General features: G+C 33.9%; 4 protein-coding genes and 1 non-coding gene across 6 annotated transcripts; all 5 read left to right on the top strand.

The window, feature by feature from the left end:
• Window positions 1-4,001: 4,001 nt before the first annotated feature.
• LOC108197339 (probable isoaspartyl peptidase/L-asparaginase 3) lies at window positions 4,002-8,764 on the top strand. 2 transcript variants are annotated; one of them, XM_017364922.2, is made up of 7 exons: window positions 4,002-4,161; window positions 4,689-4,860; window positions 6,000-6,064; window positions 6,173-6,562; window positions 6,644-6,702; window positions 7,467-7,571; window positions 8,336-8,764. In XM_017364922.2, exons 1-7 carry the CDS (start codon window positions 4,093-4,095, stop codon window positions 8,553-8,555), a joined length of 1,080 nt encoding a protein of 359 aa, XP_017220411.1. In that variant the 5' UTR covers window positions 4,002-4,092; the 3' UTR covers window positions 8,556-8,764. The 2 variants fall into 2 exon arrangements, with proteins under 2 accessions (XP_017220411.1, XP_017220413.1); XM_017364924.2 differs by having other exon boundaries at window positions 4,065-4,161; window positions 6,163-6,562.
• A 659-nt stretch (window positions 8,765-9,423) lies between these two features.
• LOC108197103 (uncharacterized) lies at window positions 9,424-13,303 on the top strand. The gene is made up of 7 exons (XM_017364611.2): window positions 9,424-9,772; window positions 11,273-11,383; window positions 11,503-11,601; window positions 11,711-11,824; window positions 11,905-12,208; window positions 12,346-12,485; window positions 12,580-13,303. The coding sequence occupies exons 1-7, from the start codon at window positions 9,629-9,631 to the stop codon at window positions 13,114-13,116; spliced, it is 1,449 nt and encodes a 482-aa protein (XP_017220100.1). The 5' UTR covers window positions 9,424-9,628; the 3' UTR covers window positions 13,117-13,303.
• Window positions 13,304-13,643: 340 nt separating this feature from the next.
• On the top strand, window positions 13,644-13,725 carry TRNAS-GCU (transfer RNA serine (anticodon GCU)). The gene has a single exon. It is a non-coding gene; the product is annotated as a tRNA-Ser (tRNA).
• A 2,620-nt stretch (window positions 13,726-16,345) lies between these two features.
• LOC108199008 (polyol transporter 5) lies at window positions 16,346-18,714 on the top strand. Its single transcript, XM_017366775.2, has 2 exons — window positions 16,346-16,594; window positions 17,102-18,714. The coding sequence occupies exons 1-2, from the start codon at window positions 16,423-16,425 to the stop codon at window positions 18,472-18,474; spliced, it is 1,545 nt and encodes a 514-aa protein (XP_017222264.1). The 5' UTR covers window positions 16,346-16,422; the 3' UTR covers window positions 18,475-18,714.
• Window positions 18,715-19,751: 1,037 nt separating this feature from the next.
• Window positions 19,752-20,300, top strand: LOC108199157 (uncharacterized). Its single transcript, XM_017366891.2, has one exon. It carries the CDS (start codon window positions 19,752-19,754, stop codon window positions 20,298-20,300), a length of 549 nt encoding a protein of 182 aa, XP_017222380.1.
• The last annotated feature ends 7,336 nt before the right edge of the window (window positions 20,301-27,636 follow it).

Genomic DNA, 27,636 nt, shown 5'->3' with positions numbered 1-27,636 from the left:
GCTGTGTGTTAGATAAGGTCTCCCTGACAACCATTTGTCAGGGACCAAAACCCTGTATGCATATGTGGGTCTTATTTTACTACAAACGTTCCTCGACTATGAACAAATAATTTGTTGTTTAATTATGTAAACTTTTAGTTATTCATTTTACTTAATATATGTATATATATATATATATATATATATATATATATATATATATATATATATATATATATATATATATATATATATATATATAGGCAAGTGCTCAAATGAGAACCCCAACTAATTAGAGATATGAGATCTAATCTCAGCCACACATTTTTATCCCTAAAATAAATCACAACCACACAAATTATATTTTATAGTTTTCATTTACCCACCCATCTTACTCACCACCTACCCATTACCCAGTGTCTTCTCTCACCGCATCAAAACTCCACGCCCTCCATCCGTTGCCGCCATCGCCGCCGATGGCTCAGCATTTCTCTCTTTCTTCGCCGCTGATGCGGTGGGCTTGACTATACACACACAATGAATCGCATATCCCCTTTCTTTGCTGCTGCTATCGCCGATGTCACGGTGACGTTGTCACCGCCGGCAACACCGCAACCCCGCTGCACAACCTTGATGTACAAACACTCATCCTCCTTTCGTTTCCTCTATGTCTCCTCGCCGCTCTCGGCCTCCCCTCTGATCTTCCTCGTTCTCGTAGGCGAGAGTCAATCGGCTGAGCATTCCGATGACTCTCCGACCTCCATCCGGTAATTACAATCTCCTTTAATCGATTTTCCGAGACCTCAAGCATTATCAAATAGCTGTTTATTCAATTCTGTTCATTTTCAGTGATTTTATTTTGTAATTGGTGATTTTTTTCAGATTTAAAGGGTTGTAGACAGTGGTGATAGTCTGTGGATGGTAACGATGGTGATTAACGATGACGTTTTTAGTGATTATTGTTATTATGTCGGTGATCATTTCTAGTGATTTTGTTTTGTAATCGGTGATTTTTTAGATTTTGGGGATTTGTAGATGATTGTGGTGGTTTCTAGATGGTGAAGTGGTGATAATTTTTATGATGTTGTTGACCGGAGTTGATGAACGGAGTTAGTGGTGGATATGGTGGGCATGAATAATGGCCGGGTGTGTTGATTTTCGTTTCCTGGTGGTGATTTTCATTTTTGAAGTAGTGATTTTTTGTTTTCCGGTGGTGATTTTTTGTTTGACAGTGGTGATTTTATGTTCGGCGGTGGTGATTTTCCGGTGGTCGCCGGAGGTGGTGGTGGCCGGGAATGGCGGTCAGTGGTGGTTGGAGGTGGCAGGTGGTGGAACTAGAATGAGGATGAAGATAATATATTTAAAAATTAAAAATTAATGTATGGTGAGAAATTGATATAAGGTATGAAATGAGTGGTTAGGATTGGATCTCATATCTCACAATAACGTTGGTTCTCACTAGAGCATGACTCTATATATATATATATATATACATATATATATATATATATATATATATATATATATATATATATATCATCATTGTATATACGATAGAAATGTGTATAACTCGTCCAATAAATCCATATCAATCAAAGTTACAGAACATATTTATGTACAGATTATGAATGTTGACTAGTATGTCCGATTGTTTTCTCTAATGATTGGAGTCAATGGGAGAGTGGGAATTTATTTCACATCAAAATTAACAAAAGGGAGAAACTTCTTGGCAACCTCTTCCTTTCTGTGGCTGTTTACTTAGTTTGAAAAGAGCGAAACTACCGTCTACATAACCAGGGGTCAGGGCGTGCTACTATTCATACCATTACTCTTATGAAGCGCACTGTTAGAGAGAAGTTATTTACTTCAGCAAAATTTCAGAAATGGCTGCATGAGGATAGTAGGCTGATTTGCCTTTTATACTAAATTTCTATTTAGTCTGCTTAGCTTTAAAGCTCTTTATTTTACTTGTCTGTCTAGTCTGTCGTAAGTTTTTTCCTTGTTGATTGCCGAGCGGGTCGAGCGGCTAGTTCTCTCTGTATCTTCTTGGGGTATGCTCCTTGTAGGATGTATTCCGTTTTTCTCTTTTATATAAATTATTATTTAGCAAAAAACAAAATATTGACTAGCTAGATTAACCACCTATACAAAGGTCCTAGGTCACGTAAACTAGATATTTGGTGTTATTATTAGTTGTCTTAGATGCAGCCTTTCATAAAACCTAACATCAAAATTGTTGTACAACTGGTTATGAATTTGCAATCTTTGTGGCTTGTCTCTCCCGAATTGCTGTATAGCTAACCAAGAAGAAACGAGATCATGCTAATGTTTAATTTTGTGGATAAACGAATAAAAAGCACTCGTTGGTTATAATGGTGAGCTAAATTGGCCATCATGTAAAATTTGTTGAATATTTAATGCATTGTGTTGACGGTATTTACTATATTGATCGGATATAATTAGAAATAGTATGTTATTAATAATTTAGGTCGTTATAAATATAACATATCATTTTAATATGGTAATAAATGATGTGTAATTTTTCTACAAATTTAATACACATATGTAGAGGTAAGAGGTTCGACAAAGTTATAACTTGACTATAGTTACTCCCTTCGTCGTGTCCATTTGTATATGTTCGCTGTTTGTATGCATAAATATTATGAAGCTATATTTTAAAGGGAAAATAGATTTTTTTGCCACTCAACTTATAGTGTTTTTAGAAACTTACCACCCAACTAATTTTTTTATTCTTTTAGTCACTAATGTTAGGTTTGGTTTTATTTTTAGCCACCAACTTAGATTTGGATTTGATTACCAGCATTATGATAATTTTTTTGTCACTAAACTTATTGCGTTTTTAGAAACTAACCACTGAACTATAATTTTTTTATTTTTCTCACTAGTGTTAGATTTAGCTCTTTTTTTATCACTGAAGTTAGGTTCAGATTTGATTATTATCATTACATTTTATGTGTATCGTTATTAAAATATAGGGGTAGTCGGTAATATTTTGATGATTTGATATATGTTTGTATTTTTATATGTAGTACTTTTTATGTCTTCAAGGTCGCTTACCTTGGATGATAAGAATTTTACACGCATTATATGGCCTTTAAAAGATGTAGTTTCATATATAACTTTATTTTTTTTCTTCCGAAATAAAATTCAGCGTTTGAATTTTTACACACAAAAATAAGTTATGAAACTATGTTTTATAAGAATCTCAAATACATGCTAAGCACTAGAGAAAATTTGTAAACTAATGAGAGGGACGAAGAAGTAATATTAATATAAAATGATGCATTATATATAGAAGACAATCATCGAAAATTAAGTTTTCCTCTCTATTTATTTATCTCGAAAATTGTAATAAGATAAAGTTATTAAAATTTTTGAAGATAAATTTAAGAAAGATCTTAGATTGAGCTAGTCCATTGAAAGTTTAATAGCGAAAGATGATGCGTCATATCACTTGATTACACTTCATCTTATGAGAGACTTCATCTTATGAGAGAGGGTGAATTGTTTGAAGTCATTGATTTCATATTCATGATTTATTGAATTTTTAGAATCTAATTACTATTATTCCTGATTTTAATTTTTCATCGGCTCATTTTATATTACTATTGCTATATATAAGAATATAAACATACGACACATCATCAAAATATTAGATACTATCACTATGTATAAATGATGATACAAAAAATTATCATAATGCTAGTAATCAAATCCAAACCTAAGCTGGTGGCTAAAAATAAAACCAAACCTAACATTAGTGACTTAAAGAATAAAAAAATTAGTTGGGTGGTAAGTTTCTAAAAACACTATAAGTTGAGTGGCAAAAAAATCTATTTTACCTATTTTAAATTAGTTTTAAAAAACGTGTCAAAATGAGAATGAGAATGAGGGAGGACAAATAAGGGGGAGTATGATTGGATTGTGACATTTTTAATTAATTATTAATTTTTTTTATGTGCCAATTCAAATTTTAGTCGGGTAATTACGGTTGGATTTGCTCGATAAAAGACAAGTATTTAAACGGAGATGTTTAAGTAACCGGAGGCCATGAAGTAAATACCAAGGTCCAGTGACACAGACGCCCAATCAATGGATAGTCAAACACAGATCACTCCATCTCTCTTCATTCTCTCCTTGCTGCTTCACTCTCTCTCCCTGGTAATCTCTCTCTTTGTTCTTATTCTGTTTATCCTGAGGAGAATCGAACCTCCGACCTCCGACTATTAAGCCTTTACTTGTTATGTTTCATGTTGCTTCCCTTTCTTGATAGATTTCGGAATGAACGAGAATCGAACACGTGACCTGAAACAGATTACTGAGGATAAGTCTATACTGCGAGGCATTAATATTTAAAAATCATTTAAATTTGTGTATATATAACAGATTAACAGAGCTATTTGTTGAAACAGGGGTGCTTAAGTGCATTATATATGTGTTTGATCATCTGTTATATGCTCAATTCTTGATCGTTGCTTGTCAGTTAAATTTATTCGAAGTATTTTCGATAGTTTAATGGATAGTTAATGTGTAATTTACGATATATGCAATGCTGAAATTTCACTAGAGTTACATAAGAGTGTAATTGTTTAGGTCAAGCCGAAATCGAATTAGAAGATTTAAAATAAGTGCTGGAACTTGATTGGATTTTCGCGTGTTTATGAATTTGTTTGTGCATTGTGGAGCAGGCTGGTGGTCATGAGGTTGAGAATTCGAGCTTGTATCCTTTGGTTGTAAGCACCTGGCCTTTCTTGGAAGCTGTTAGAGCGGCATGGACAGCTGCTGATGACGGATTTTCTGCTGTAGATGCTGTCGTGGAGGGCTGTGCGGCTTGTGAGGAATTAAGATGTGACGGTACAGGTTAGAATCCACGGGAACCTTTAGATTTTTTGCTACTTATGTTCAATATATATCTCAGCGAGCGTGAGGATATAGCCTAGTGCTAAGGGCTTATCTCCTGTCGTCCCACGTCATTAGTTAAATTTTTGCTCACCCTCATTGTAACGTATGCTAATTTGTAAGGCCTATAAGCCTAGGTATCCAAAAAAAACATATATCTTAGTGTGTGAATATAAATATGTTTTAACATCTCTATCCGTGCCTTTGATCTTTGGAAAAAGTGTTGCACATAAAAAGTATGATGTAATATTGTGCTTTTCAAGCGTTTTAAAATTTTAGTTCTTGCATTTTGTCTATTATAATTTCATTCAATAAATTTAACCTAAATCCAACGAGAGACTATACATCTGCTGCCTAGTTTCTGTGTAAAAACACAGGGACAGCAAAAAATGATCTGGAACTGAGTGTAGCCTATACGTAAGATGGGGATTTTGGTTTATTAATCCATTTTTATTCCTAAAATTAATGAAGTCCTCTATCCCCCAAAGTTTGCAACAATATTTAGCAACAAGATGTACATATTTTTCTCTAATAATTTCACAGTATATGAGCATTTGAGTTGTATTTTGCATGCATATAACAGATTTGAACTATATAATGTTATTACATTGTTGGTACAATTGTGAAATTTGTGAAACCAGTCATTAAGATTTATTTGCAAATTAGTAGGAAGTTAAGTTAAGATTAAGGATTTCCCAAAAAAGACTTAGTATTGACAATAACATTTATATAATGAATATCGTCCGAAGTAATGTATATTGAGTACTCTTCTAATTGCTATTTTTTTGTTCAAGTTCTCATATTTTTCAAGAAATAACTAAAATTGAAAATATATACTTGAATATCCTTTTGCATTAATCAAAAATTTAAATAGGTTCCAGTATCAACCAAGAGATAAACATAGAACTTCTGCATTCAGGTCTGATTTGTTTGAGACTACATGTAGGAGGCCTGACTGTAGAAGTATAGGTGTGCCCTTTGCTGCATATGGTTGAAATTTCAATGAGCTCTTACTGTATTCATAGTTTCCCCTAAACTACTGATACTGTACTTGGAGTAAAATCCTTTTATATGATATTTGTTCGACTTTTTACCAACAGTTGGACCAGGCGGTAGTCCAGATGAAAATGGTGAATCTACAATGGATGCTTTGATCATGAATGGGGTAATAAGAGTTTAATGTCTATTTATATGTGATGCGCTCTCCATGGCGGTTTTGTCTAGCAAGCTTTTAAGTTTATGATCTCCCTTGGGTCTGCTAAGACTCGTGCAGGTCACAATGGAGGTCGGAGCTGTTGGTGCAATGAGGTTTGTTAAAGATGGCATCAGAGCGGCAAAATTAGTGATGCAGCACACTCAACACACTATGCTTGTTGGAGATCAAGCCTCAGCCTTTGCGATTTCCATGGGTCTTTCTGGACCTTCCAACCTCAGTTCACCTGAGTCCATGGATAAATGGATAAAGTGGAAAGAAAATGACTGTCAGCCAAATTTCAGGAAAAATGTTCTACCCTCTAATAGTTGTGGCCCTTATCATCTTAAGGATTCTATGGACTTTGGTAAGACATGTTCAGCAAACAAGTTTATACAAAATTGCGGCTCAGTTACATCTCATGTTGGTAGGCATAACCATGACACAATATCCATGGCTGTTTTTGATAGAGTAAGCAGTAGTTTGCAACTTTCTTTGAATTAGTGAATCATAAAAAACTGAGTCCTTTAATTGTATTACATCATTTTTCAGATGGGACACATTGCAGTTGGTACTTCGACGAATGGAGCAAGCTTTAAAATTCCTGGAAGGTATTAGAACTCAGAAGCCCAAATGGCCTTTTAAGTTTTAACACATGTAAAATGCTAATACAATTTTTTTGACATTAGTAGTCTTTAATTCGTATCATCATCTTACTCTCTCCACTGGGTTCCCTTAACGTAATAAAATTATATTGATTGTCATAGGCCACTTTGGTTATGCTTGTAAGTTTTCAGGGTTAAGAGTTTCAGTCTGAAGATTCTCAGACTCCCAGCTCTATGAATCAGAGAAGATGTACTCCCAGTTCTATCAATCAGTTAAAATGTACTTATGAATCAGAGAAGATGTTTAAAATTTATATAATATTGTTTGATTTGATATAGTTAGCAAGGCCTTAAAAGTCTCGGTTTTAGGGTGGAAGGGATGCAAAATAAATTAGGTTAGCAACTAAAATTAATGGCTAGATAGCAGTCTTATGTTGACAGTGTTCAGTTTTTCTCTTTTCCCATGTGTGCGGTAAGCATAAGCTGCTTGGGCATCTCAATAGTCAATAGCATGGAGAGAGCTAATATGTGGGAAAGCCACCTATTTATATCTGGTTAAATTAAGAGAATTAATACAGATTAAAATGATGTGTACAAGGCAAATAAAACCTTGAATAATAACTGGATATCCAGAGGATAAACTTATCGTTTTAAAAGTTACAAGCGAACAGTAAATGATAATAGTGCAGGCTGTCCTTATCTTTGTGTATGGTTTTCTGTATGAATCAATGTCTAGTAATTTGCTAAATCAATCTTTTGGAAAATGCAAGGGTTGGTGATGGACCTATTGCTGGATCTTCCGCATATGCTGATAGTGAGGTTGGAGCATGTGGTGCAACTGGTGATGGTGATATTATGATGCGCTTTCTTCCATGGTAAGCCATCTGTTGTGTTAAAGTATCAAAGAGATGAGTGACATGAGTATCACGTATCAGTTCATGATATAATGTTTTAATGATGCTTCTTCTTCTGTTGCAAGTCATTTCTTTTTCTTTCTTTTTTTGCTAAATCATGGCAAGTCATTTTGGATTTTGGTGTTATGAAATCAGTGTTCAGTTATCTTTCATTGTTAGAAGATATACATCTTCAGATAAGATCGGTACAAGATAGATGTCCTCAGATGCACTTTATTATAAAATCTATTTCATATTGAGCTCCAATTATATGCTATTGGGATGTGTAACGTGCGGGAACCTGCTCGCACAATGACTCCTAAATCCATCCCGAGCCTCTCCCCTCCTTTGACCAGGCAGGAGTAGAATAGCTTTCAATGCCAAGGCAGGAACCGCAATTGTTCAGGTGAAAGGTTGCTCTACTAAAAATTTCTCTGGGAAAAAAAACAGAAAATCCCGTGTCACCAACCCAACTAGCTCTGGCCCTGGGTCCTTTTTTATTTCTTGGTAAGCGGACCGGCACTCAGGGTCTGAAACGGGGATAAGAGTATGAGTCTGATGGTTGATAGTGTTGCCTGATATAATTAGAATCTTATTAAAATCCATATATTTACCCATAATTCCGAGCTACTTTCAGCTGAAATTCTAGCATCACCCGTGATATATAAATGTCATGCTATGTCAACTTTCCCACTTTTATCCACCGATACTAAAATTCTGATCCACATTCTCCATTCAAATTTCAGTTATCAAGTTGTAGAGAGCATGAGATTAGGAATGGAACCAATCCTTGCTGCCAGAGATGCAATATCACGAATCAGAAGAAAATTCCCAGATTTTATCGGAGCTGTTTTTGCGGTCAACAAGAACGGATTACATGCAGGGGCATGCCATGGATGGACATTCCAGTACTCAGTTAGAAGTCCCCAGATGAAAGATGTACAAGTCTTTACAGTTGTTCCATGAAAATCCTGAATCTCATTGCATTGCCTTGCACAATTCATTCAAGTATTGTTGATTACCTGATGGTACAAACTTATAACTGGACTTTCCTTTTTGTTAGGAGTCCACTTCAGTATACTTTACGTTAACAGCTAAGTATTGAGTGTTTGTCTCAATTATTTCCCATTCTATATACTTGATCTAAATAATTATCCCAGCTATTTTACAGCTAATAGTGACTAAATTTCTGTTGCTTTCAAAATCTAAATCATGATCCATAACCATTCTTCACAAAACTATTGCTACAACATCAAATATTTGTTATTTAATAAATTACATTTTATTAATTGGATGGACCAACAACTCACCGACTACCAGTACTTTTTTTGTTTTAAAAAAAAACACTGACAGACCACTTTTCCCTCAAATTCAATTACGTCTTTTTTCCAATTTATGTTCATCTGTATCACTAAAAGCCCCTTTATTTATGTCATTTTCATGAATATAATACTTATTATTATGAAAAACATGTCTATACACGACACATCCATTAAATATGTATTTCTTTTAAATAAATAAATAAATTTGTACTTATTTCAAAAACTAAATATTGTTTTGAAAAATTAGGTCTGCCCAAATATAACTTAGATTCGGGCAAATTTAACATGGTCACGAAAAATAGTTCTACTAACATATTTGGCATGATTTATTTGTACTTGAAAGTATCAGCCACGGCAATATTATTTTTAAAAAATCTAATAAACTTATAAACATTTTAAATGCTTTGCAAATATTAATTATTAATTATTATTATATAATATTATAATATTATATCCTCCGATTTTGTCGGACAAGTCAAAACCGGTGGCAAAGCGTCAGTCAAGGAAATTTCATTCCCATTTCATATCTACACTGACCACAAAACTACTCCTCCATTTTATTACAAATCCCAAGACATATAATCTCCAGCACTTTTCTTCCCTCTCTCCTTTCTCTCCCTCTCTCTCTCTCCCTCTCCTCTCTCTTTCTCTCTCTAAATTTTATCACCATCTTTTCAGAGAGGGGAGAGATTTTTGTTTGTTGGGGTTTTCAAGAAGATGCTGAGGAATAACAAGCAAGATCAACGGGCAAGATCTGCCAAGCCCAACACCCTTCATGGATGTGCTCAAGCTGGAGATCTCAATGGATTTTTGAAGCTTCTTAAAGACAACCCTTCTCTTGTTAATGATCGCAACCCTGTTGTATGTTCTTGATTTTCAGTTTCTTTGTGTTTTTTTTGCCTTTTTCTTATGATTCCTTTTGTTTAGTTTGAGTAATTTGTTGCTTTTGAATGACCCGTTTTGTTTAATGTACATAATTTGTGGTTTTGGATGGCCCCTTTTGTTTGTTTGGTGAAATTTGATGATTTTGGATGACCCCTTTTGTTTATTTGGGCTAATTTGATGTTTTTGAATGACCCTTTTGTTTATTTGAAGCAACTTATGATTTTAATGACTTTTTTAGACGATTATGTTGCAAGATATTGTCTTTTTAGTAGGGGTTTTGAAATTCATGGGTTTAAATGACTTTTTTTCACCGCCTGGGTGTTAATGTCTAATTTGTGTGTGTGTAATTATATATTTGTTTGTTCTGCTGAATTTTTAATTTTGATGTGTATGTTCTTTGATGATCTGAAAATAGGTTAATGTTAATTATGTCTTCTGTATGTAATTATGTATGTTGCAAGATTTGTAGTCGTGATTATTTTGCCTGCCTCCATAAAGTACGCTCGTTTTTGTCTTTGGTTGTTGGGCAATACAACAAGGTAATGCAGTAATGTATAATTCACTTTTATGTCTAAGTTTTTACCTGCAAGAGCAAATAATGTGAGCTCTGCTTATGTATTGAGATGAGTAGGAATAATTTTGATGTAAAGCTTCTACATTTTTAAAAACTTAAGCAATAGAAGTGCCCTCTGGTAATCGAGACTTGAAGAGAGTCTTAAACAGGGTTATGGTTCATAATTTGTTATTGGGATAGAGTGCAGGCTAACTTTTTGATGGATTAGAAGTAATATGGTGAATATATTGAGAATCTAGATTCTTTGCCTTCATTTTCCTTGGCTACAATTTTCTCTTCTTTTTAGTAAATTTACTCAACTAATGTCTGTCATTACTAATTTTACTTGATCATATTATGGAGTCACTTTATAACTATTTCAATGGAAAATCCATATAACCTCAGCGAACTTTAAAATCTAAAGATGAAAGTGGGTTAATGATTTAAGAAGTTAGATGGATTATCTTTGATTGGTCATCAAGGTCGTCCGTTTTAATTAATAATATGAACATGTTTCCTTCAACAACTTCTAATCATATATAATAAATCACTTTTTCATGTTATCCTTCTTCTATCCTTTAATCAAGTAGGAAATTTACCTGCCAATCTGCTCATCTTATATATTTTTAATAAAGATTGAGTCTATATTTTTATTGTTATTGAATAATGACTTGTTAGATTCTCTTTGGAAGGTGATTTAAATTACCAAGCTCCATTTTTGACTCCATTGCTCTGTATCTAAGATGTTATGTGTAATGATGGGTTGAAATTTGGATCTTTTTTCTCGTTCAATTATTGTACATCCTTCTATATTTTATTGAAAAGATGTAACTTGCAGATTCATTCTTTCTGTCTGTTATTGGAATCTCTATCATGGTCTTTTATTTTCAAGTTCTGGCTTTAAATTTCTTTATTGAATGCAGATGGCACATACACCTCTTCATGTCTGTGCTGGTCACAATAGTGTTGAGATAGTTAAAGTTCTGCTTGACTGGCAAGGATCAGAAAAGGTTGAATTGGAAGCCAAGAACATGGTATGTGTAAAATCGTTTGATTTTTTTGCTTCTTGCCATCTTAAGGATATGTACTTGCTTTTGCTGGGTCCCAAATAAACCAAGTCGACTTTCTTATGGTTTTATTATGTTCTTTGCAGTATGGTGAAACTCCTCTTCATATGGCTGCTAAGAATGGTTGCAATCAGGCTGCACAAATGCTTCTTTCTCATGGTGCTTCAGTTGAAGCCAAAGCAAATGTATGTAGTCTAGCTACCTTATTAATTTTCAGTTCTAGTCATAAGTGATAACCATGCTTGTGAGTGGATAGTTATTTTTTTCATTTTCATATCTTGGTATTGGATGCAGAATGGGATGACTCCGTTGCACCTTGCAGTTTGGCACTCAACACGATCTGAAGAAGATTGTTCTACTGTTCAGACATTGCTCGAGTATAATGCAGATTGCAGTGCCAAAGACAATGTAGGCACTGACACAACTTTTATATATCCTTAAACATTACTTGTTGTATGTGGTAATGTATTAATAAACTTCAAATGCAGGAGGGCATGACTCCGTTGAACCATCTGTCACAAGGACCTGGAAATGAGAAACTGCGGAAACTTCTAAATTCGTATCTTGAGGAGCAGAGAAAACGGAGGGCTATTGAAGCATGTAGTCAGACAAAAGCGAAGATGGATGAACTTGAGAATGAGTTGTCTAAAATTGTTGGTCTGGATGACCTAAAGTTACAACTCCGGAAATGGGCAAAGGGGATGCTTTTGGATGAGAGGCGTAGGGCCCTTGGGCTGAAAGTTGGTGCTCGGAGACCTCCTCATATGGCCTTCCTTGGTAATCCTGGTACAGGTTAGTGCTCACCAGAATTTTCTTCTGCAATCTGATTTTCGTTCAAGAAGTTTTTTGCAGAGAGAGCATACCTTTGTTCACTGGGGGATTGTATTTCATGTATGTTTGATTGTTTCTGATGCATTGTTATTCAATAGGTAAAACTATGGTTGCTAGAATTCTTGGAAAATTACTCTACATGGTGGGCATTTTACCCACTGACAAGGTAACAGAAGTACAAAGAACTGATTTGGTTGGGGAATTCGTAGGCCATACTGGACCGAAGACCAGGAAAATGGTATGCAGTTTTGTTCTTAAATATGTTTGTCAATAAAATCTTGGCTTATAATGTATGAGGATCTAATTGTGTCACTATTCTGAACACGCTGCAGATTAAAGAAGCAGAAGGAGGTATTCTATTTGTAGATGAAGCATATCGACTAATACCTATGCAGAAGTCGGATGATAAGGATTATGGATTGGAAGCTTTAGAGGAGATAATGTCAGTCATGGACAGTGGAAAAATTGTGGTAATTTTTGCAGGCTATAGCGAACCAATGAAGCGTGTTATTACATCTAATGAAGGTTTCTGCAGAAGGGTTACCAAGTTCTTCAACTTTGAGGACTTCAGTTCTGAAGACCTTGCGAGAATCCTTCATCTTAAGATGAATAGTGTAGCCGAGGGTAGTTTGCTATATGGATTTAAGTTGCATCCTTTGTGTACCATTGAAGCCATTGTATCATTGATAGAGAGAGAAACAACTGAAAAGCAGCGAAGAGAGATGAATGGAGGTTTGGTAGATCCGATGCTAGTTAATGCCAGAGAGTATCTGGACTTGAGGCTCGATTTTGATTGTATAGACACAGATGAGCTGCTTACCATCAGAATAGAGGACTTAGAAGGGGGGCTTCGTGTATTATCTCACTGATACATGAAATTTTTTAATTCTTTTTCGTAAAAGGGCAATTCTTATCAATTCATTCTTTCAGCTGCATCAGTTTAATCTGGTATACAGGTGCTTCTGAGTTTGCCTTAATATCTTGGGCTTCTTGTAAAGGATTATTTATTGTAGTTCGATGTTATTGATTTGAAGTATGGTAAAACTTATTCGTAAATCGTTTGATCTTTCTATTCTTGGTCGAATTTCTCTGAATAGTCTATACATATCCAGCTGCATAGTATGGTGATGATATCTTCATGCTTACTATCAATATGTCATGTTTAGCTTGTTGAGTACCATGTTAAGATGCATTTCATGATAATTTTTTTAGTGTGGCTTATGCAGTCTGACAAGTGTGAGTTATCTGATCAGTATTCTTTCATGTAGCAATATGTTTCTGATTAATTGTATTTTCACAGATAAATATTGTTTCAATCATCAGTTATTATTCTGGGTATGGGTTTAGGTAAATTTCGTGGTATTATTCATTTATTTGCACAGTTCTCTCATACAAAGACGCTTTGGCCGAGTGGTTAAGGCGTGTGCCTGCTAAGTACATGGGGTTTCCCCGCGAGAGTTCGAATCTCTCAGGCGTCGTATTTTTTCCCCATGCATTTCATTAATCAAATACCCCTTTTACTAGTGTGCACTATTTTTCTTCCCATGCTTTTACGGCTTAAATGTGCATTGTAATTAATAAGATTTTAAGATTTTCAAAATACAATTTGAGTTATAGCTGTGAATATATTGATCTTCAATTATGATAATATCTGAATTAATAAATGAGACTTCAACGACATAATAGGAGTATTTCTAGAAACATGCATAAATATTTATCTTATATATTTAATCTACTCGAATTCAAATCATACATGACACGTTCGAGTTTTTTTATTTTTTTAACCAAAGATGGTTTTTTTTTTTTAACCACTAAAGATGTTAATCTGATAATAAAAAATCATACCAAAATCTATATCAAAAATCGAGTCGAACAAATAGTAAATTATAATCGCCAGTTCTCATGAAATTACGATAAACGATAATTTAATATAATATATATACAAATACAAATATCTTTGAATTAGTGATACCCTCCTCATCATGCATCGACAAGGCTGTGCACTTGAGTTATCCACCAGAACTTGAATACAAAATTTTATCATCAAATCAAGACCACTGCTTATAATCAAGAAGCGAAAAATAAAACGAAAACAACGTGAAAATACAAAGCCGAGCAAACCTCTTTCACTAAGAAAATAAACAACATGAAAATACAAAATCGAAAACTGGAATAAAAATAAATTGAAAACAAACAAAAAGAAAAATTTAGACCTGATAATCGACGTCATATAATAGATAATTAACTCCCGAATTCGATAAACTCCGCTTGAATCGAAGAAAAAGGTAAACCAAAAACTCCGACAATGTAGATCCAAAAAAAATAAAATCAAACCTAATCATAAAGATAGAAATCCTATCCCGAAAAGAAAGATTACGAAAAAAAAAATTAAATAAAACAAATAGAAAAGAGTTTGGGATTTTTCATCCGTAAAAGCTGATAAACGTATGAGATAATAGAGGCGACTACTTCAATAACAAGAAGAATTTTAGGATTTTTGAGGGAGATTTTGATACATTCGAAATCTTATTATTATTTTCATAAAATCGTATCAAGTTAAATTTGAACATGTCGAAATTTATCTTTTTGGAATTTGAATTTGGATATTATAACTTGGTTGAGTTTGAACTTGAGATTAAATCAAAATTAATTAGTTGATATTAGAAATAAATTTGAAAAAACTTGATGTGACTGTTAGCATCCTATAAATTAGACATATCAAACACAAATATTTAAACATTACTCCCTCTGTCCCCCTCATTTGTTTACAGTTACTATTTTGGGATGTCCCTCTCATTTCTTTACATTACCATAAATAGTAAGTTTTCTCATCATTACACCCACTATCTTCCCCCACTATCTCATATTTAACAATAAAAACTACTATTACACCCACTAATTTCCTCCACTTTCTCAAATCTATTATTAAATATTGATAGGTCCCACCACTTTACCCACTTTTCATCTAACTTTACTCATTTTTCATACATTGTCTTGGTCTCCGTGTCCCCCTCCAATGTAAACAATTGAGGGGGACGGAGGGAGTATTTTTAATTAAGCGCAACATTTATTCAGAAGCATCTAAAACTTTTTTTTAAACTTATTTAAATTAAGCGTAACATTTATTTAGAAGCATCTAAAACTTTTTTTTTCCGCTTATAGGATCGTTTGACTTAATTTTAGATTAAAGTAAGAAGTTTCCTCCGTTTTAAAATACATTTTCATTTTAAAGAAAAAAAATTGTTTCAAAATACTTGTCCACTTCAACTTTGAATGTCAATTTATATTTTCAAAATCAACTCTCCTTCACATATTTCAAATTTATATTTTCAAAAAAAAAAATTATATTTTCAAGATCAACCATATACCACATATTAGGTTCAATTAATGACTTAATAGTGTTGTAAAAAGCGGGAATCAGACTTAATCGGTGAAGTCACAGAATAGAGATTAATCGGTGATTAATTGAATTGATCGGGGATTAATCGGATTAATATGTGATTAATCGGAGATTTAATCAGTTCGGCGAGTTACGGAACATGGATTATCGTATTAATCACCGACTTTTAGAATAAAGCAGTTAATATATTTTTTTTTTTTCACAATCCACTGTGATTTTTTGAAAATGGACATGTAATTTGAATCGGAGAGAGGAGTATTTAAAAGTGAGTTAAACAGATCATATGTTGGTATATTGGATGGGTTTGCATGAGCTTATTTTGTGGAAAATGTTTGAATTTTATATATACTATTTCAAAATTAATTATTCAAATGAAGTTTAAAATTTGTTATTTGAAAAAAATAAGTACTTAGTTCAGAAAAATATTTATATTTATATACTATTTTTAAAATTAAATAAAATTTAAAATAGAAAACCAAACAGTTTTAAATAATCATCAATTTTTTGCATAACCATTACCAATATGGCTATATCCAAATAATTTTCCACAAAAGCAAGTTTAAGATAATATCACAAAAAGATAAAAATTGTTTCTTTAGTTGCCAGATCACAAGCACAATGAGATCCTCCAACCTAACGTGTCACACTTCCCCTTAACTACCCTTCTTTACAAGTACACTCTGCACACAGACTGACTTGTTTACTGCCCTACTTTGTCTCATTCTTTAAGCTTTACACACACTCCATAAAATTCTCCTAGTACTGTAAAAAATACATGGATCAAGATTCTGTGGGCAGAGTGAATATTCCTGTGGATCAGACTGCACCAGCTGATCCCAATGATGATCTTGATGCTGATTCTTTAATTTACAAAATAAAGGGGTTTAATAGATATGCACTTGCCTGTGCCATTTTGGCCTCCACCAATTCTGTTCTTTTGGGCTATGGTAAAAACAATTTATCCTTGATTATTTTTACTTTTTTTAATTGATTGTTTTGTTGGTTTTTCTATGTGAATTCTTGATTTTGCTGGTTTAGTTGTTTGCATTTGATTGAATGTACATAATTTGGATAATATGATGTGTTGTAAGGGAATGTTTAGATCTATTTCATTGTTTATTAGATGTTAGAAATGTTGGCACATTAGTGGAAATTAATTCAGGCTCGAATTCTCGATTTCTTGTTAATGAGTAATGTATGATGATTAGAGGAACTGAGAATTTCTGAAAGGCAAATGCACACACTAACTTCACTGATGCTCGGAACCTCATTAAAAGAGGATATTTGGTTTTGACTAGTAGAATAAGATTTTTTTTTAAGAGTTGAGGAGCGTATATATTTAGTACCCGACCCCTTCGGGAGTCATCCTGTGGATAGATATGTGTTATTTTGGTTAATGAAATTATTGAACTGTGAATTTTATTATGCGTTTACTTGTATTTGTGTAAAATCAGACATTGGAGTGATGAGTGGGGCGGTGCTGTATCTGAAAGACGACATAAAGATCTCGACAGCTCAAGTGGAAATTTTAGTAGGCTCATTAAATGTTTGCTCGTTAATTGGAGCATTAGCTTCGGGCAAAACTTCGGACTGGATTGGCCGGCGTTACACTATTGTTCTTTCTGCGATTACATTTCTGTTAGGCGCAATCCTCATGGGCCTTGCACCTTCATTCCCTTTTCTGATGGCTGGGAGAGTCATCGCTGGTATAGGTGTCGGATACTCCCTCATGATAGCTCCGGTCTACACTGCAGAAGTTTCTCCGGCTATGACTCGTGGCTTCCTCACATCACTCCCTGAAGTGTTCATAAATGTTGGCATACTCCTTGGCTTTATATGCAATTATGCATTCTCTGGTTTACCGGTGAATATTAATTGGAGACTAATGCTAGGTCTCTCGGCTGTGCCTGCAGTAGTTGTGGCTGTTGGAGTGTTTAACATGCCTGAGTCTCCACGATGGTTAGTTATGAAAGGACGGTCAGATGAAGCGCGGGATGTTTTGTTAAGAACATGTGATTCTAAGGAAGAGGCTAACATGAGACTTGAGGAGATGATGTCAGCAACAGGTGATAGTCCTGGTCATGCAAAGTCAGCTAGTGAATGGAATGGTGAAGGTGTTTGGAGGGAGCTTCTAAGACCAACGCCAGCGGTTCGAAGAATGTTGATCGCCGCAATTGGAATCAACTTCTTTATGCAAGCATCAGGAAATGATGCAGTGGTTTATTATACGCCAGCCGTTTTCAAGGCTGCTGGAATTCGGAAGAAGAAAATGCTTGTGGTGGTTACTATCATTATGGGGATTGCTAAAACTTCTTTTGTTTTGGTATCAGCATTGTTTCTGGACAGGTTTGGAAGGAGGCCCTTATTATTATTGGGCACAATTGGGATGGCAATTTCTTTAGCTGGGTTGGGCTTAGGCTCAAGATTTCTTGAGGCTTCGGATCATAAACCTGTATGGGCTATTGCCCTCTGTGTAGTGGCTGTTTGTGCTGATGTATCATTCTTCTCGATTGGGCTTGGGCCTATTACTTGGGTTTACTCGTCGGAGATTTTCCCGATGAGGCTCCGAGCCCAGGGTTCGAGCTTGGCTGTGTCGGTGAATCGGGTGGTTAGCGGAGCTGTATCGATGTCATTTCTTAGTATTTCAAAGAAGATATCATTTGCAGGAACGTTTTTTATTCTGTCTGGAGTCATGGTTTTAGCTGCAATTTTTGCTTATTTTGTTGTGAGAGAAACAAAAGGGAAGACTTTAGAAGAGCTTGCTACACTATTCGATGATGAAGATACAAAGCAAAACAAGGTCAGGCAAAATAATGAGGATTATTGATGTCTTTATTCTTAATCCGATTCTCTATAATGGTGCATTATCCTTTGATTAAGAATTATAACTACATCTGAGCACCTATGTGTAACTATAACTGTGCCAGTTGTTGATTAGTCGAAACTTAAGCCATATAGTCTAGCGGATATGGTAAACAAAGTTGTTGTCTGTTTTCGGTAACAAGAATTACAGTAAAAGAAAGTAAGGACATGGTTTCTCTGAGATTTGTCGGACAAATGTGTGTATGTTTCCTTTTATTCAATTATCTCCGTATTATTATTGTAGCTGTATGATTCATGCATTGCGTTTACCTTTCGTTTTCCATGAGACGTTAAAAATTACTTAACAAGGTTAGTATTGGCGCGCCTAGGCCATCCGACGAATGGTGGCATGATCAATCATCCATTGCTTGTTGCCAAACAACCTATTCCATGCAAATTACATGATGATACAGTACTAAGATTGTTAGACATGTATATTTAGCAACTACTTGGGCTGTTTTCTGGACCAATTTTGTTGGCCTGATTGATACCTCAGTGGCTCAGCCTGCCACATTTTTGGGCCCTGGCCTTGTTTACCAACTGGTGTATATTTAAGCACCAAGGTCCAAAATTACCTACTTTATATTCTCATTTGGTTTAACTTTTAAAGTTAAATGATTTATTACTTGTTATATACAATTATTAGGTGGAAACTTATTCCCATTTCTATTTCATTGTCCCTTGAACCAAATATCATTACCACCAAACTGTAGTTGGTAGCTACAAAAGACACATTATACCAAACTTTGTTGAGTTGTGGACTTTGTTTTTGATGTTAAGATATGCTAATAAACCATTGCTGCCGCCACATCTCACCCAGCCCCCCACCAACTTTTAAATTATTTAGTAAAATATTCCAAAATATTTATTTGAAAAGTACAAACTATTATTTCATACTTTTTTCGAAATTAGCATCCAGGCCGCGGTGGAACCATGAGTCGAAAAGACAAGGGGCTGAAATATTAAATGTGCTTTTTTTACTAATTTATTTGATCAGTCGGGATTTCAGCACTAGGTTAGCCCCCTCGTTCCGTCACTGTATCCATGTATTATATTCATGCTAAAACAGAGTGATGTTATGTTTTATATGTAAACTATAAGAAGTGTACAAGAGAGTCTTGTCTTCAATGTTGATGTTGTCTCGAGCAAGTACACCTGCAATATATACACTACTTTAGACTCAGTTCTTGAATCAACCTTAAGAAGAACCTAGTATGTTTTAAGAATCTAGAGCGATCATCGATGTTTTTCATTAGAAGTTCCCTTTCGAGCACAAGAAAGTTGTTCCGAAGAACCCTGCAGAGTGTCAAGTCTTTGTTTAGCGAAAGGACAACTTACCAAAGGCTTCCGAAACCCCCTTCTTTCAGACAGTTCTCTTGTCAAAGTTATCGAGATTTGGACAGATTCTACTCGGAGTTCACCAACCTGTGGGACAACGAGTTAGCTGTGGAGGACAACGTAGTCGTATCAACATCCCCGAAAAGGGAAATACTTCAGAATCTGGAAGAATTCAGAGATGATCGTTATAGGTTGATCGCGTATGAAGAGATGTTGGAGAAAGATGTGATCGAAAGAAGATGTTTGGTGGCGGAAAAGCTCAAGGAGCTCGAAATGATCGACTCGAACAATCTGGAAAATGCACGAGATATCGAGGAAGTTCTTCATCTATACTCTCTTCTTACTTGTCCGGTTTATATCGACATGTTCGACAAATTTGTCACAGACATGTACTCAGACATCTTCAATTTGAAAGTATCATCGGATCCGAAGAGGAATAGGGTGATTTCTTGAAGGTCCAGGGCCTCCAGGCTCCCACATTCATCTTTTCTCGGTTTTAACTAAATTTACTAAAATTTAGGAAAGGATTTTGATTTGAAATGTAGGGGGTGTTTGGGGATGGTTTAAAAGTCCAGCTTCTGGATTATAAGTTATAAGCACTTATTCGTACTGTTTGTGTAAGAAGTCAAGAATCACTTATAAAAAGCTAGGAATGCTAGCTTTTGTTTCAGGACTTCTGCTTATTTGCCAAACACTTTAACCACTTATAAGTCTTAATTTACTTCTAACTTCTGCTCCACTTATTTATTTTAAGCAAAAAACACTTATTTCAAGCTTACCCAAACGCCCACGTAGTTTGTTTTGGTAATTATATTGTTTGAAATGCAGTTTCAAGGTTATTTAGCAAAAAAAAAAAAAAAAAAAAAATGCAGTTTCAAGGTTGATTCCATGGTATACATTGGACCATTATCATCGAGTTTGTTTGTGTTCATATGATTGAAGGGATTATATTTGTATATTATTCTGATATAAAATTCGTACGAGGTGCCGCCCTCATTTTCCTAAAAAATAAATAAATTTGTTTAGTAGTTGTAAAATTGTGTGAGTATTTAAATTTTTTTAACAATTGTATTTTTATGATAAAATTTTGAAGTCACATTTTTCCTGCGAAATGATTTTTATTTTATAAAAGTAATCCTCAATTCAAAACGAAATCTTTTCATGCCAAATTATAGGAGCGCAAAATCTATTTCCATATATGAACTTTCTACCAAATTGGGTTCCTTAGGCCCGAAAATGGGCTAGCAGGCCTGTGAGTTTAGAATCTGGCCCAGCCTGCAACGAATATACATTTGAAACTTGAAATGTTCATTGGTTTGGGCCAAGACTAGGATATTCGACCCGCAGGCTGCAACAGATAGAAGAGGTTTTTGGTTGTAGTATTTAAAAAGGCCTGGTCAATTTGTATTTTCGAGGTAATCAGAGACCGGTAGCAAAGTAATATTTTCTTTAAGAGTAATGCTACATCCACATAGAGAGATACAGAATTATCAAACTTATTATCGATTGTATATTAATAATTATATATATATTGATTACATACTTTTGACGAGTTATTGCAAGATTATGAAGGTGATTGTATTCTAGTTATATCGAGAGAAGAATTTGGTGGACTACGGTCTCATATTTTTTACAACTAATTTGGGTGTCTTGTTTATTATTATCGTTGCTTTAGTTGTTTGTTTCGTCAAAAGTTCATGCAAGTAGAAATAGAACATCCCAACTAAGTTTAATTCCGCACTTTGTTTTAACATAGTATCAATTGATCTCTCGCTATTGGATCATTGATCCTGTTATACATTTTCTTATATTTTCCATCATTAAAAATATTATCATGAAATTTAATATAAAAAACAATTTTCAAACATATGCTAGTAGTTCATAAGAAAAACTTTGGTTCAGCCCCACTAATCTTCTTTGTCTTCATTTTGTTACATCTTTTTCTATTTTGAAATATAGGTCGTTTGACTTTTTGACACACACTTCTAAATTCTTTGATCATATAGTAATATTATTATTCCTAAAATTATTGTTCTTTATATTAAAATATATGATTGATATTATAATTAAAAAAAATCAAAAATAACAATTTTAATGCGGTCAAAAGACTTAGAAGTTTGTGTCGAAAAATCAAGTAACCTATATTTCGGAACAGAGAGTATTGTTTTGAATTTTTTTACAAATGAGTTAATTGAATAATGAAAAATCATACGACAACTACATAAACAGCCGCGTCGCACAAACAAAATACAGAAACAATTCATTTGTTGAAAATGATATATACACATGCTTCGTCACTTTCGCTTCAGTCGTAACTTGCTTCAGCTATCGACTGAGAATGCAATCCTCTAATAACTTTTATTACTGAATCAAGCACCATACTCACACAAACAGTGAGTAAATAACAAAACTCACACAAACGGTGAGACAACGAAAAAAAATCAAAACCACACGTGGGTAGCTAGCAACCTTAGATTTGCAAATGTGTAAATAAAATACTAGCTAAATCAAGGCAACCCTTAGGTCAGGAACATACCCTTCAAAACAAGATAACTCGGACTATTTTGGAGAAAAAAATCACCAGAATAAACGAGAAATTTGTAAAAAAGAAGGCCAAATCGAAAAAGATTTTGAATTCTTAGATCCGAAAAAACAAACTAATGTTAAAACTTAAGCAAAACACATACTAATGTTATCTAACAAGGAAGATTTTTAGGAAAAATCAAAATTTTAAAACAAATTTTATTGAAAGAAGGAAGAAAATACAAAGAAAATAAAATGTTTTTGACTTTTCCACCGACAGAGATCCGGTAGAAGTCCCAGCGGCTGCCCAGGAAAAGAAAAAGAAATAGGAGGACTAGATAGAAAAATAGGGTTTGGGGAGAATTTTAAAAACTTGAATGACTAAATGATGCAAGTCAACGTGGCAAAAAAAGATGATGCAAGTCAATAATGTAATTGCAAGACTTTTAACAGTTACAAGACTTTTGATAAGTTAGAGCATCTCTGAGAGTCTCTTAGTTGGCTCCTATATATAATATAAAATATTAAGCTCCCAGTAACTTAATATAAAATTAAGAGTGCCAACTCCAACAACACTTCTTATATTTGCTCTTAACTTATATTTTATTTATATTTTGAATTCAAATATTTGTCATGTAGTAGGAATCTAATGTAAGAACGAGAAGAAATGATTATTTTATTGAGTTAAGAGTCAACTAGTAGCTCTTAAATTAGAGGAGAGAGAAGAGGCTCTTAAGGTTTTTAGAGCATCTCCAAGAGGCTCTCTATTCAAGCTCTTAAGTGAAAAAATAAAAAGTCATGCATAAATTAGAGTTCCAATAGACTCTTAGAGCATCTCCAAGAGTCTCTTCATTTAGGCTCCTAACTTGAGATTTGAGGAAGGAGAGGAAAAATGTTGCTCCAAGAGACCTTAAGTGGCTCTTAAATCACTAAGAGCCTCTTGTTTCTCTCTCCTCTCTCCTCAAAGTTAAGAGCTACTACATTGCTCCTAACTTATTTTTTCACAATAAAAAAATCTTTCCCTCAAATTCACCTCCATCTTTACATCTCTTTTGTTATAGTGGAGCCCAATATATGAATAAAATATGAAATAGAGAAGATATGTAGAGAGTATTGTTGGAGTTTACACTCTTAACTTTGTCCTAAATTACTAAGAGCCACATTTTTTATATTATATTTAAGAGTCAACAAGAAGGCTCTTGGAGATGCTCTTAGAGGCTTTTCAAAAAGTTAAGAGCACATTCTCTCTCCTCTCTTTTAGGAGTCACAACTTGACTCTTAACTTATTTTTTTCAATAAAAAACTCTTTCCCTCCAATTCATCCCCACTTTTGAGTTTGGATCTTTGTTTTAGTGGAGTCTAATATGAATAAAATATGATATAGAGAAGAAACATAGAGAGTATTGTAGGAGTTCATGCTCTTAAATTTATACTAAATCACTAAGAGCCCAATTTTTTATATTATATTTGGGAGTCAATTAGGAGGCTCTTGGAGATGCTGTTAAGAGTCACTAAGAGCCTTTTGGAGCACCATTTTTTATTATCTTCTTTATATTTTAACTTAAAAGCAAGTTTAAGAGTTTATTGGAGATGCTCCTACGAATTTTGTGATTTATTGTCTGCCCGAGACGCAATTCCGTTTCGCAGAAAAAAAATATTGGAACACAGTACTATACATGTAGTGTGAAGATCCAATAGTGTCGCAACACCGCTATATATGCACCGTTCGAAAAGAAAGAAGAGGATCCAGCAATGTCCCAACAACAATCAAACATTACAAAATCGTCAAAACATGGGTGGCAGGCATTCAAGATATCGTCCTAGAATGACAATCCAATAACTCTGAAATTTGATACTCATCATTCGAGTTGCTTACTAGTCATGAAAATAGCGGAAACTATTTCTATTCATTCTCCACTATTAGAGTACTAGGTAGGTCCTGTTCGTTTCAAGTCCATTACAATTTGTTGCCTTGAAAAAAGCATGTCATAATAAAGAGTTGGTTCTTGATAAACATTGAGGAATCATGTTAGATGCTGTTTCACCCGGCGGTGGACAAGCAAGGCGGTGTTTTACGAATAGTTGTTTTTTGAAGCAATTATTCGTAAAACACCACCTTCTTTGTCCACCGCCGGGTGAAACAGATGAATTATTGAATTAATTATTATGAATAGTTGGTTGAATTAGTTATTTAAATAATTAATTAAATTAATCTTTCATATACAATTACTTGATTAGCATTTAGTATTTTAACGTGACACGTGTTAATTAAACCTTTAATCCAAACAACTCCTCCACATAATCTTTTGAAATTTAACATTGAAAGCAAGTACAACAGGTGCCTTGTTTAGTGTCATAAATCAAAATTTATTACAATTGTCAAAATTAAAAATTTTAAGAGTATGTCCAACAATGTCCTAGTTCATATTTTAAATATAATATAAAAAATTATATTCTAGTAATTTATATTATTTTTAATGATTAAAGAAAATCTTTAACAATTAAATATAAGTATATATATAATGAAGATAAGAAATATTGTTGGAGTTAGAGCTGTAAACGAGTTGAGCTGTTCGCGAACAAGCTCGACTCGACTGGTTTAAAACTCGACTCGACTTGGTTCGGTTCGTTATCGAGCTCGAGATCGAACAAAAAAAATTTGATCGTTAAGAAACTCGAGTCGAGTTTTACTAGTGTTCGACTCGAGCTCGACTCGGCTCGTTAAACTCGAACTCGACTCGACTCATTAAACAAAATATATATGATTTTTTAATTTTTAATGTGTAAAAAAATATGGATAATGAAATGTAATTTTTTTTTTTGATATTTTCCTAATATCATTAAAATAACTAGATCTTAACATCCTTACGGTTAAATTTTCAATAATTTTTTTTAAAAAAATGGAACATCAATTCAGGACCAGACATATATAAAGTACTAGTTATTTCACTAGTTGATTATTAAAATTTCACATCAAATATATTTTTTGTTTTGTGATAATTTTGTAAAATCATTAAAAAAATAATATCCCAACATCTGTGTGGTTGAATCTTCAAGAAATATTTTACAAGCTTTTTTAATATTAATTATTTTTTTCAAAAAAAAATCAAAATTTTGCGAACGGCTCGACTCGACTCGAACTCGATTCGACTCGAATTATTCGCTACCAGATTGAGCTCGACTCGGTTCTTAACGAACTCGAGTTCGAACAACAAAAAATGACTGTTTATCTTATCGATCAAGCTCGACTCGTTTAGCAAAAACTCGAACTCGACTCGCAAAAACTCGACTCGACTCGGTTCGTTTACAGCCCTAGTTGGAGTTGAAGTTAATTAAATAAGTCCAGAATTATCAGCACATAATTCTATATTATATTTAAGATTTGAACTAAGACATTGTTGGATTTACTATATTAATGTCCTAATAATATCTTAAATTGCTAAGACATCTTTCACTATCTTATTTTTAACACTACCTTACTCGAACCTCATTTAATTTTAACAATAATATATCATTGTTATCTCTTTCCACACTTCTTTTCCGTGTATTTTTAATTCAAAAATACTTACAATTTAAATATATTAATATTTTAATAATACGGCTTGTGGATAAGAACTTGTAAAAGTGAATGTATAAAAATGATGTCCTAATCTACTAATAGCGGGTAGAAGAAATGCTTTATATGGTTTTTAGGGTGTTGGATGAATATTCAGCGGTGTGGATTGTAACATTTTTTTAACATGAACAATGCTTTTTAACTGCTGCACAACAGTTTTTAAGTGTTTAACAAGTCTTTGTATTAAAAAATTATTATAATTCTAACAGCCAGATATTCATCCAAGTGTCCAGAAATCATATGTTACTTAACTCGTATGGCTGGCTGTGGACCGCCCCCATCTGTATAAATCAGGATAATATATTTTTGGCAAACACTTTTAAGCCCCACTTCTAAATTTATAAGTTAGATACATTTGTCCGTGCCGTTTGTGTAATAAGTTAAGAAGTACTTAAAAGAAGCCAGGAATATTAGCTTCTGTTTCATGACTACTTTCCCAAACACTTGAATTACTTATAAGTCTTAATTTGTTTTTAACTTCTACTCCAGTTTTTTGCTTTAAGCAAAAAACACTTATTTTTAAGCTCATCCAAACGCCCCAGTGTCATGAAAGGTAAAAATAACAACAGTGGAAACTCTGGTCAGTTTCCTTTGGAATCTATAGCATGGAGAAGTGATTCAGTGAAGGACGATTCTACATGTACAAGTTGCAATTGGCGGTCCCCATTTTCAGTTCCTTCGCCAAAACACTACCCCAGAAGAAAATTTTCAATAAAACGAATCATGAATATTACAGCAACCTGCCTATGTGCCGTAAAGTTTGGTTATCTCACATCAGTGGTTGAAGGAATCAATACTGTAAATTTTTGGATCAATGATAAAATCGAGTTTTACAATTTTGTTGGGTCAAATCGTAAAAACAAGCAAACATAATAGGTATATCCCGCTTAACAAACAATCGGGTAGGATGAGACGTACGCAAACTATCCCTCATTGTATAGTGTTTTAAGAAAAGACCCGCACTTGTGTGTGCGGGCAGAAACATGTAAAGAATGTGATTTATAACTTGAAAGAAACAATATATATATAATAAATATATATATATATTTATAGGTAACCGTTATCCGTTTAAGTTGATCTCGGAATCAATACTTTGGTTACTCCTTTGTCCCAACAATTCTAAACATGTTAAAATCATATTCCCTCCATCCCAATTTAAACGAGCCTTTTACTCATTTCACACATATTAAAGAGTATCAAATTGTTGTTCCTTTTTCCATCTTTACTCATATTTATTATGTTGACTTCTTTTGTATACTCGCTAGTGGTACATTGGAAATGATAAATAAGAGAGGGTACCAATAGAAGATTGTTGATAAATATGCATATAAAAGTGAGAGGCTCAACTATTTTGAGATAAATTTTTTTCTCAAAATAATCATCTAATTTGAGATGGAGAGAGTATTATGGTGGGCACCTTCGACGTGATAATTTGTTACATCGTGTTCGCAAGATGATGTATATGAGCGGCACAAGGTGCAGCAGTGAATCTCTGGTTTCTTTAAAAACTACAACATGGAGCCATGGAGGACTGATTCATGGGAACAAGTTGCAATTGGCGGTCCCCCATTTTCAACTACACCACCCAAGGTTGAAAAAATTTCAATTTAAGAATCATGAATATTGCCATATCACAGGATCACAGCTAGC

Source organism: Daucus carota, chromosome 8 (genome assembly GCF_001625215.2).
Source record: "Daucus carota subsp. sativus chromosome 8, DH1 v3.0, whole genome shotgun sequence".
NCBI lineage: Eukaryota > Viridiplantae > Streptophyta > Magnoliopsida > Apiales > Apiaceae > Daucus > Daucus carota.
The sequence above is the reverse complement of the archived record's forward strand: the minus strand, read 5'-3'. Positions and strand labels throughout refer to the sequence as shown.

What these genes read in the sequence shown, in the direction of transcription:
- LOC108197339 (XM_017364922.2), top strand. Translation starts at nt 4,093, where the DNA reads ATGGATAGTCAAACACAGATCACTCCATCTCTCTTCATTCTCTCCTTG. An exon ending in ATGCTTTGATCATGAATGGG is followed by an intron (nt 6,065 to 6,172) that starts GTAATAAGAGTT and finishes AGACTCGTGCAG; the next exon opens with GTCACAATGGAGGTCGGAGC. An exon ending in AGCTTTAAAATTCCTGGAAG is followed by an intron (nt 6,703 to 7,466) that starts GTATTAGAACTC and finishes GGAAAATGCAAG; the next exon opens with GGTTGGTGATGGACCTATTG.
- LOC108197103 (XM_017364611.2), top strand. Translation starts at nt 9,629, where the DNA reads ATGCTGAGGAATAACAAGCAAGATCAACGGGCAAGATCTGCCAAGCCC. An exon ending in TTAATGATCGCAACCCTGTT is followed by an intron (nt 9,773 to 11,272) that starts GTATGTTCTTGA and finishes TATTGAATGCAG; the next exon opens with ATGGCACATACACCTCTTCA. An exon ending in AATTGGAAGCCAAGAACATG is followed by an intron (nt 11,384 to 11,502) that starts GTATGTGTAAAA and finishes TGTTCTTTGCAG; the next exon opens with TATGGTGAAACTCCTCTTCA.
- LOC108199008 (XM_017366775.2), top strand. Translation starts at nt 16,423, where the DNA reads ATGGATCAAGATTCTGTGGGCAGAGTGAATATTCCTGTGGATCAGACT. An exon ending in TTCTGTTCTTTTGGGCTATG is followed by an intron (nt 16,595 to 17,101) that starts GTAAAAACAATT and finishes GTGTAAAATCAG; the next exon opens with ACATTGGAGTGATGAGTGGG.
- LOC108199157 (XM_017366891.2), top strand. Translation starts at nt 19,752, where the DNA reads ATGTTTTTCATTAGAAGTTCCCTTTCGAGCACAAGAAAGTTGTTCCGA.